The sequence below is a fragment of the Octodon degus genome, unplaced genomic scaffold (assembly GCF_000260255.1).
Source record: "Octodon degus isolate 3935 unplaced genomic scaffold, OctDeg1.0 scaffold00005, whole genome shotgun sequence".
Taxonomy (NCBI): domain Eukaryota; kingdom Metazoa; phylum Chordata; class Mammalia; order Rodentia; family Octodontidae; genus Octodon; species Octodon degus.
Genome location: NW_004524581.1, coordinates 33037836 through 33048101, shown reverse-complemented (window position 1 = coordinate 33048101; position 10266 = coordinate 33037836). Strand labels below are relative to the sequence as shown.

Below are 10266 nucleotides of genomic sequence, written 5' to 3'. Positions count from 1 at the left end.
GGCCATGGCCGCGGCCCTGGTGGCCCGGGGGCCGCCCTCGGAGGAGCGGGGCGCCCTGCGGCGCTACCTGCGGGAGCAGCAGGTACGCTGGCACCCCGACCGCTTCCTGCAGAGGTTCCGCGGCCAGATCGAGCCTCGCGAGCTGGGCCGCGTGCTGGGCGCCGTGACGGCCCTGTCACAGGCCTTGAACCGCCGCGCGGAGGCCCTCAAGTGACCCTTGCGCGGGCGGGCGCTCCGAGCAAGCCTGGCTCGCGGGCCTGCGCCGGCGCTTCTGCCTTTTTCCATCACTGGGGTTTTCACCCCCATGACATCTTTGCCGCCGCCCGCCCGCCGAAAGCCGCAGCTCCTACACTCCGGCCGCGCTCCCGGCCCTGCCTGGCTCCCTCTGCACTGGCCTGCGTGGGGGTCCTGCCCACCCTACCCCGCAGTCTGCGGCTGGAGGGAGAGCTGCGAGCAGAGGCGAAAGGGGAACAGCACCAGTTCCCTCCCGCCCCCCAGGCAGAACCACATCCTCCTCCCCACTAACACCCCCTGCGCCCCGCGCAGGGCTTTCCCTCTGCTGAGTCACTGAATGCACCATGTTGAGGGTAGCTAGTGTTGGGGGCACCGTGCAGAGGCTGGGGGCGGTCGGTCAGGATGGAATCAGGCTGGAGGAAGAGCCCTGCGAGGGAAGAGAATTTCAGTTGCTAAAATTAGCAGCTGGGGAAGCAGGCGGAAAGAGCCAAATTATGTAACCTGGGTTATCTAGTCTGAGGCAACCAGAGGCCCACGCCCTCCAACACCTCGGGGCCCAGGCACCATCCGAGGCTGGCTCCTCCATCCACCTTGTGCCCCACCCCGAACCTAGGCCTTCCCTCAAACGTCTCCTTCCCCAGGAACTGGTAGTGGAGGGCCTGTGGGCTGGAGGGAGAGGGCCTGGGATTTGCAGAAAAGAGGAGGCCACATTCACCCGCTGTTCAGTCTTGGCTTCTACTCCGGCTGCTCGGAAGCAGCGGAGAACGTGGCCTGAGCCCTGGGACAGAGCTCAGAGAAAGAAAGGGCAGAGTGAGGCGCCTCATAGAGTGCGAGCCACAGCAGAGGGTCTTCCTAAGTAGGCCCCAGACCAGGTTTCATGGGAGGGCCCGGCAGCGCCTGTAGAAGCTGATGGACAGGATGGGGTGGGAACGAGGCCCGTGGAGAATTCAGCCTGCAGGTGGGAGAGGCCGGACTGCAAGGACCAGGCTGCTGTGGGGTGTGGGGAGGGCGCTGAGAGCATCCTGGGAGAGGAAGCTGCTACGATTCGATTCGGAGAAGAGGCTTCACCCCACAGCCGCCCAGGCGTCCGGTTCCTCTCACAGGCCGGAGGTTTCGGAAGTGGCATGCAAACAGCCTGGGTTCCAGCTGGGGGAGTTGGGGTTCAGATCCCTGAACTGAGTGGGGGCTGAAAAGTAGGCAGAGGAAAGCAGGGTCCAGATTTGCCCCTCTGCCCAGGAGACCCTGTGGTTTGTAGTCACATAATTTCCCCTTCTACAAGGGTCTCACAAAACCAAAGCAAGATAGGCCCCCAGACCCTTTTCCTTAACATCCCCTGCTGCCGTCTGGCCCCCAGCCCTGTGGGGGTTCCCCAGAGATAAAGGCTGCTCACTTTCTCTGACCACACAGTTTCCGCTTCTGTCTCTTGTTTCCTAGGCCGATAAAAATACTGAGCCCTAGAGGCCTTGGCTTCCTCTAACCCCCCGGGGCCAGGTAGCAGGCATCCTGTCCACCACGGAGGTCTGGGTGGCTCAGGGATCCCCAAGGGCTGACTCAGGGCTCAGGTGAGCTGCTGGGGAGGTGGAAGCCTGCGATCTCCACTCCTCAAGTTGGGAGCAGGACTGGTCTCAGTGAATGATGCACTGGGCTTCAGTTTGAGAAACAGGGCTGGGAAGAGAACAATGAAGTAGAAGAGGGTGGGTCTGGGAATTGGGTCAGGATGGGTTAGGGTTAAATTAGCAAAAGGATCTAGGAGGGATTCTGTTCCCTTCAGGTCTGAGAGGCCTTCTGACAGATTCAACCCTGCCTCAAATGTGTGACCCATGCGGGACAGGCCCACGCTCACCAGCTGGTTGAAGGCACTGACTGAGAACTTTATAGTAGGTCATGAAGGGTACAGATGGGAGGCTCCAAGAAGGGACAGCCTCTCCGCAGGCCTGGCCAACAGGCAGGGGCTCAGCAGGCCGGCCAAAGGAAAGTCCTGGGGAAACCTTCAGAGAGCTGGGAGGTCAGAAACACACTGTGTCCAGGGCAGAGGAGGCACAAGGGAGAGAGCACCTGGGCCCCAGGACACCGAGGCCAGGGGCTTGGACTTTTGTCCCATGGTGGTGTCCTGGGGACATCCACAGAAGGAAGGCATGTGTCAGCTTTAGATGGCCAGCGTGCGCTGGCAGCCCTTCCAGGTCATCCTGCTGTGGGGCTCAGGACGCAGTGCCCCAGTGGTGCTCCTCGCATGCTGACGGCTCTGAAGGAAGGAGCTGAGCTCACAGTCTCTCCCTGACCGTTTTCCTCAATCTTATTCCCCCACAAAGTAAATCATAAAAACCAGAACTCCTCTTTCACGAAGCCGGCTATGAAAACCTAGAAGTACTCTAAGGTTCCTCCTGTCTTTTCCAAGTGACAGCTGGCTGAGGCAGGGTCAGTGAATGGTGACGCAATCCTTGGCCGGCAAGCAAGTCATGAAACCCTCATTCCAGCGGGTCCTGCCCCCCCCCCCCAGGCCGCTCCACAGGCTGTGCTGGGCTTGCTACTCCGATTGTACCCATTAGGTAGATCGTACCTTTTGGCCTAATATCGTTTTGACATGTCTGTTCATTCTTCATCAAATCTGAGCATAAAAATGGACAGTTTTTCTAGGTGTGGAGGTGCACACCTAGGGTCCCAGCTACGCAGGAGGCTGAGGGCAGAGGGTCACAAGGTCAAGGCTAGCCTGGGCTGCGTAGCAAGACCCTGTCTCAAAACCAAAGGTGGGGAGAGCTCAGAATGTAGTTAGATGCTCCCTGGATTCAGTCTACACTCTTCTAAGTCTTCCATGATCTTTGATTTTTTTTTTTTTTTTTTTTTTTTTTTGAAACTGAGGATTGAACTCAGACCCTTGCACTTGCCAGGCAAGCGCTTATTCTACTGAGCGATCTCCCCGGCCCCTTGAGTCTCATTTTTGAAGGCTCCTCTGTCACATAAAACTTTAAATAAATAAATTTCTTAGGCTTGTCTCTTCTGAAGCTGTCTTGCTACAGGAGTGTGAGCCATGCCCTACATGAGGGTCAGGGAAAGGGTTTTTATACTTTCTGCCCCTGAGCTATCAACATCTGTGCAGGTAAGAAAACCAGGGGCCATAAGACCTGCTGTGACCTGAAAAAAGGAGTGGAATTAGCATAACATCTGACTCCTACTCACTTTCTACTCGTCTCAGGAACTCCAACTGCCAACTTGGAGGGGACACGAAGCCACGGCATGTGCCTGGTGCTGTGATAGAGAAAGAGGAATCTTCGATAACTGCAAGATTTGAAACCATAAAATAGGAAAGTGTGACGGCCTGAACCGAGGAGGAGAGGCAGAGGGAAGGGCGGGAGGTGAGTCGGCCAGGGCACTGCGGGAAGCCCTGTCAGGAGCAAGCACTTAGGCAATGGGCATAAATGAGGAAGCCACAGGTAGAGAACCTGCGCTGCGCACACGGAACAAAACCAAATACAGTACCGACTAGACAGCACCGAGGTGCCCCTGCTGGAGTGAGCAAAAGCTCGGAGCAGGCCTGCTGACCTAGAGGTGGGAGCCAGCCCGGTGGAATTTTCAGCAAGCGCCACTGGAGTTCCAGAGTTTGGGCTCGAGGAGCAGACCTGGGCACAACTCCCTCCGCACAGAGGCCGAGACTTGGAGGGGACAGAAGCTTCAGGGAGAACACAGCCAGCAGAGGAGTCCCGGTGCGCGGAGGAAGAGAAACTAGTGAGAGGGGCTGGGAACAGGCCTGGAGCGGGACAGGGCCCAGCAGCTGTGCCTGGGGCCACCACGAGCTCGGGAGGGGCCAGAGCGGCGCTCGCTCTGCAGCCCAGCCTGGGGAAGCCGAGAGGGGGTCCCAAGCCGAAGCCAGCCTGGGCCACTGAATGCACCGCATCTCAGAACGTGGGCGGACCAGCCGTGCCACTTGGCGCCCCCCCCCCACACGCCTGGCCCAACTTCCCAGTAGTGAAAAAAATAACAAGGTGTGATAGGTGAAGGTTAAAAGGGACCTTTCGGTTTAGGGACGAGACGATTACAAATTTTGAGAGAAGAGTTTCCGTTTAATAGAGGAGCAGAAATCGCTTTACACTGGTTGAGGAACGAGTGGGTGGGGAGGCGAAGGAGGTGGCAGCTGCGAAGTCACAGCGCGGTGAATACAGAGCAGAACTAAGAATCGTCTTTGCTACCCACAAACTTGGCAGAAGAGGAAAAGTTTACCAGTTCTGAAAAAGACTTAGTCAAGGGGTCTCGCATGAGCCATGACACAGGAAGGGAAGGTGAGGGATGAGGGGGTGTTCAAGGGAGTACCAGTGCAAGGAGGGGCTGCAGGGCTCTGTTCTCAAGAAACAAGAGTGAATAGGTCTGTAAAGTGGAAGGACAGTCGAAGAGGAAAAGATACTGAGAGAAATATACACAGTTGTTTTTTTTTGTTTTGTTTTGTTTTTTGTTTTGTTTTGTTTTGTTTTGAAAAAGGGTCTTACTATGGTTCAGGCTGGTCTTAAACTCGCTACGCAGCTGGACTTGAACTTGTAGCCATCCTCCCGCCTCAGCCTCCTGAGTGCTGAGTCATCACACCGGGCTTTGAAAATACTTTGTTAATGGAGGAGAATATAGAAAAGAGAAGGGATGGTTGGGCATGGTGGCGCACGCCCATAATACATAGTGAGACCTTTTTTTTTTTTTTTTTTTTTTTTTTTTTTTTTTTAAGGAAATGGGATAAAGAGTAAAGACTCCCACAAGAAGGGATGAGCAGAAAGAAAGGAGATCCACCTTGGACGGGCATAAGCTCAGTGGAGCAGATGGCGACCTCAGTGAACAAGAGCAGCAGGTCAGTGAAGGACACAGGGAAGGACACAGGGAGGTGAAGACTTACAGGAGAACAACAGGAGAAAGGAGAGAAGCTGGGGGTGAAGAACACCTTGATGAGGGGAGAGGTGGGAGGGTGGGCTGGGAGAGAAACAGTTCAGAGCTCAAGCTCGAGAACTGGTGGCCCTTGCACGTGACAGCAGGGGCTGAAGGTGCAGCCTTCCGGGGCTTACGTAGAGGCAGAGAAAGGCTGTAAAGCTGTCAGAGATGGGGCTGGGGAGACGGCTCAGTGAAATAAGCACTTCCCTGGCAAGTGCAAGGGCCTGAGTTCGATCCCCAGTTCTGCCAAAAAATAAAACTGTCAGAGAAAGAAAAGAAGCCCGAAACGTTGGCGCACGCCTGCTCTCCCAGCGCCTGGGAGGCTGAGGCCAGAAGAGCACAAGTTCAAGCCCACCTTCAGTGACTAAGGGAGCGCCTGTCTCCAAATAACAGATAAAAAGAAGGACTGGGAATGTAGCTCAGCGTGAAGGCCGCAGGCTCAACCTGCACACAGGAAAGCGAGATCCAGAGCCTGAGATCCTCCAGATCCATGTGGCTTCAAAGCCATTAAAGATGGTGGCAGGGGATGGAGTTAAGAGGCTGATGAGAGGCAGGTGCTGTGAAGCGTGCGGCAGATGCAAAGGTTTTGAGAGGTTTTGAGAGAAGAGCTTCGCAGTGGTGCAGGGGGAGAGAAGGGAACAGGGTCCCCTCCTGCTGCCTCCCTGAGGAGAGCAGCCTCGGGGGGCAGGTGCCCCGGCCCTGAGGGAAGGGTTCAGGGATGGCGAGGCTTGAGGCTACCAGGCTCCTGGGGCACTGGCTGGGACAGAGAAGAAGAGGGGTCCTGTGGGCATGGAACTGAAGCCTGGGACCCCGAACCCCACGGAGGGAGTGGGGAGGGTTTCGTTTCTGGGAGCCAGAGCTGTTGCTTCAGGATCCCTAAAGGCAGATGCGCAGCGGGGAAGACACGGGGCTTGAGGGGCTCTGCTGGAGAGGCAGGCAAGCATCTCTTCCAGCGCCATCTCCACATGGACGGCCCCCAGTGAACTCTGACTCTGACGTGGCCCTCGTAGTCCCAACTCACAAGCCCAGGGCCCACACGACGTCTCGCAACTCCATCCACGGAATGTGGACTTAACACATCCACAACAGCGTTGGTTCCCTGCCTCTCGGAACCCTGCCCCTCTCCCCGACCCAGCCAGTGCACCCTCCAGGCCCGTGGGTTCTGCAGCAACGCAGCCAGGTGTGTGTGCTCCCCCCGTACGCCTCTTTTCAGCAGGACTGGGGTCCCTGTGTTTGCAGTTGCCCCCTACAGCTAATGGCAACGCCTACATCTAATTGCACACACACACACACACACACACACACACACACACACACACACACGCCCTCCAAAGCTTCTCTTGGCTGAACAACGCTGAGACGTTCCCTCCACCTTCCATGCCCTGCCCTTCCACCGACCTTGTCTCCCACACTGGCTTTGGCTGCAGCCTCCTGACCTTTCTAGACCTTTCCCTTCCTCAGCACCTCCAGTGTCCCGCCTTCCTGCTTCAGCCTTCGTGGTCCCTTTGCCTGAAATGCTTCGCTCCCGACTTCCGCCAGCTCACTCTTCCTGCCATCGGGGCCCAGAGAGGACTTCCCTGACTGCTGTATCCAAAAGTAGTGTCCCGCCGCTGTTTCACCCCACCTTCCACCTGCACGAGGACGCGCTGTCCCTGCCGCCTACCCCAGCTCAGGCCCGGGGGGCACTCACTCAGCCCGCGCTGGTGGAGGGAGGGCTGGGGCGGCAGCGGAGCAGCCCAGCGGCAGCTTTGTGGCTCACACAGCTTATACTGGGAGTCTGATTCAAGTTTGGGGTTAGGAATGGGGACAGGTGGGTTTCAGCATCCATCCCAGTCGGTTTTGGTTTGGTTTATGTTTTTATTGGGGAATTTATTGATGGGAGGTATTTAGATTTGAGGTTAGGGCTATCGTAGGCATTGTTTGTGTTGTGATTTGGGTTGAGGTTAAATTTGGATTAAGTGGGGCCGGGGAGATGGCTCAGTGGAATAAGCGCTTCTCTGGCAAGCGCAAGGGTCTCGAGTTCAATCCCTGGTTCCGCAAAAAAAAAAAAAAAGGACTGCTCCGTAGCAATTTGGATTAAGTTTGAGGTTCATTTCATTTTGGCCTCAATCGGAGGCCCCCAAGACTGCACTGGTTTCTCCAGAGACCACTGAGGAGACTGTTTCCCTGCGCTTGGGTTGGCTCCAGGCAGCAGCCCTCCCACTCGGGGAAAGCCCCAGCCGTCTGCTGCCCCCGTGAAAGAAACTGAATCCACACAACCTCTGAAACTGAGACTGAAACCAAGATTGCTCTGTCCCAGAGCGTCCTTCGGCGCAGCTCCCGTGACACGGAGCCCCAGCCGGGCCGCACCCTTCCTTCCTGTGTCTCCGGTCTCCCCAGAGCCCTTGCCTTTCCCTTTTTGTCCCCTGATGTCCCGGGCTTCCTCTCTGACCTCAGAGCCCCCTTCCTTTCTCTCTGTCTCAGCATTATGATGAAACTGTTTGATGTCATCCAATAGCTTCTCTGGGGTCTTTCGGTCCACCTGCTCGCATGATTAGAGAGGAAGAAAGAAACAAAAGAAACCAAGACCACCAGAGAAAGAGGAGCCCAGAGACAAGTAAAGAAACAGGGGTGAAAAGGGACACCAAAAGGGACACACGGGCAATGAGAGTAAAAAGACAAATGAGCTGGGCATGGCGGTGCACTCCTGTGATCTGAGCACGTGGGAGGCTGAGGCAGGAGGATCTCTGTGACTTCAAGGCCCTCCTGGGCTCCACCCCTCCTCCCATAAGAAGGTCCAGGCTGAGTAATTTGAAGGAGGCGCCTAGGCCTTCTTCCATCACTCCTGCACAGCCAGGAGTAGATTTCTCCCGGAAGCCCCTCCTTCTCCTTCTGCTCGGTGCGGCTACCTTCCCCTCCAGCTCCCTCAGCTGCACGCCGCCAAGTCTGCTCCTCAGCGGGCTCCGATTGCTGACGGGCCCAGATGAGCGGGTTCCTTAATGGTTTTCTTTTTCTTCTCCCCCACGCCCGCCTCCCAGGGATGGAGAAGGAGCCCAGGCCTCAGCAGGCCGATGGCGCCCTTGCCACACCTACATCCGTGGCCCCTGGGCTCTTGCAGTTGGCCTCGTGTTCGCAGTGAAAGCCACACGCACTTCTTGGCCCCAAAGCCTCAGTGATGCTCAATCCGCTCTCCTCCGAGCCAGCCCCTGCTCCCCGCTGGGCACCGCTGCTCCCGGCACCGCGCAGGTCGGTCGGGGCTCCTCCCCTCCGGCCCCCCAGGCCCTCCCCTGCGTCCGGGAAGCCCAGGCCGGGAGCGCTGGGCGACGTCAGGGAGCCACCCTCGCACCTGCCTTCCCCAGGCCCGCGTCCTAGGTGCGCAGCGAGGGCGTGGGGCCGCAAGCTGAGGAGGCGGCCGGGCCTGCGGGCACAGAGCGGGCGCCCGCACGTCCCGCTCGCCGCCGCCGAGTACAGGAGCCGCGGCGCGCTGGGAGGCCTCGGCAGCGGCTTGCGAGCCAGCCTGCCGCCTTCTCCCGCCCCCGTCTCTTACCCGCTTTCCCCCGCCCGCCAGGCAGCCGGAACTAGAATTGCTCTTCCCCAGGACGGTCCGCGTCAGCTCGTGCTCCTCCCGCGCCGGCTCCTCCACAGCTGCCACGAAGCAGCCCGCTCTGATCCTCGCCTCGGACGGGGACGGCGGCGGCACTCAGAACCTGCTCCACAGCCGTCCTGCTCCTGCGCGGCAGAACTTTCCCCACAAAGCCCGCTGGCCGGACTGCTGCCGTCTCCGCGCTTCTACCCTCCGCTCCACCACGTCAAGAGTGCGCGAACGCGGGCTGTGCGCCTCAGGCCTTTGGGCCTTCACTTCTGCTTGGTCTTGCTTGTTCACTTGGGAACAGTCTCGATATCCAGCCCGGGCTGGCCTCGGCTTGTGGTCGTCCTGTCTCGGCCTCCTAAGTGCTGGGTTTTCAGGCATGTGCCACCAGGCTTGGTCTGGGTCTTCACTTCTCAAACCTCCTCTGTTACATAAAACCTAGATTAAATAAATCTCTTATGCTTTTCTCTTGTTAGCCGCTCTCTACAGCAATGTCGGCATGCTGCTTATAAGGACTGAGCCAGGGAACAGCCAGCCCCTACACGACGGAAAGAACAGCCGACTAGCAAAACATGACAGGCAGAACTACCAGAACTCGGACAAAAGAGCAAAAGAGGGCGAGCAGCCGCGCCCACCCAGAAGGTTAGGTGCGTCAAGGCCGCCGACGCCCGCAGCAACTGGAGTCTGAGAACAGCAGCTTCCCAGTGGGCAGAAGCGGTTGGCCGCTGCCATCACGTGGAGTCCCAGCTCTCCACAACTCTCCATGGAATCTAACCAGCAGGAGCACAATGGTATTTGAAGTAGCCAGCTGGTATTACGATTCTGGATCTTATAAAATGTGAATAAAATCATGCGTAGAACCTTCACTTTTTAAAACCTGTAAATTGTGAAAAATGACCTAGGTACAAATGCAAAACTGTTCATACCCTGGGCATGGTGGCGCACACCTGTGATCCCAGCCCTCGGGAGGCTGAGGCGGGAGGATCTCTGCAAGTTTGCGGCCAGCCTTGTCTACAAAAGTGAGTTCAGGGACAGCCTGAACTGTATAGGAAAAGCTTGTCTCGAAAAGTCAAAAAAGATTAAAAATAATAATAATAATGTTCATATCAACATTTTCAACATCAACCAAAAATTGGAAACCAACCAAACACTTACCCACCAACTCAAGAATGCACCAAACATATCGATGCCGGGGATATAGCTCAGCAGCACAAGCCTCTGCCCGGCAAGTGCAAGGTCCTGCATTCAATTCCTGGTATCAAAAAAAGAAAAAAGAATGCACTGAAGCATTTTGATAGAAGGGAATATTATATTGCAATAAAAAGTCTACCAGCACAGGCAACCATGGAGATGCAGCTCACAAATATAATGTTGATCAAAAAAGCTAGGGCCGTGGAGATAGCTCAGCTGTCTAAGTGCCTACTTGGTAAGCGCAAGGCCCTCGGTTCAACCCCCAGCATGCCGTGCTGGCCCCGCCCTAGGCGCGCTGAGCCAGCCACCAAGACTGGGCATGATGGTGTATGCCTGTAATCCCAGCACTGAGGAGGCTAAAACAGGAGGATCAC

General features: G+C 56.8%; 1 protein-coding gene across 1 annotated transcript in view; it reads left to right on the top strand.

Moving 5' to 3' along the window:
• Positions 1–1640, top strand: part of Nfkbil1 (NFKB inhibitor like 1) — a 6202-nt gene extending 4562 nt beyond the window's left edge. Inside the window, exon 3 of the mRNA XM_023722392.1 lies at positions 2–1640. Coding sequence (XP_023578160.1) covers positions 2–214 — 213 coding nt within the window. The 3' untranslated portion in view covers positions 215–1640. The remainder of the gene's footprint in view (position 1) is intronic.
• Positions 1641–10266: the final 8626 nt, after the last annotated feature.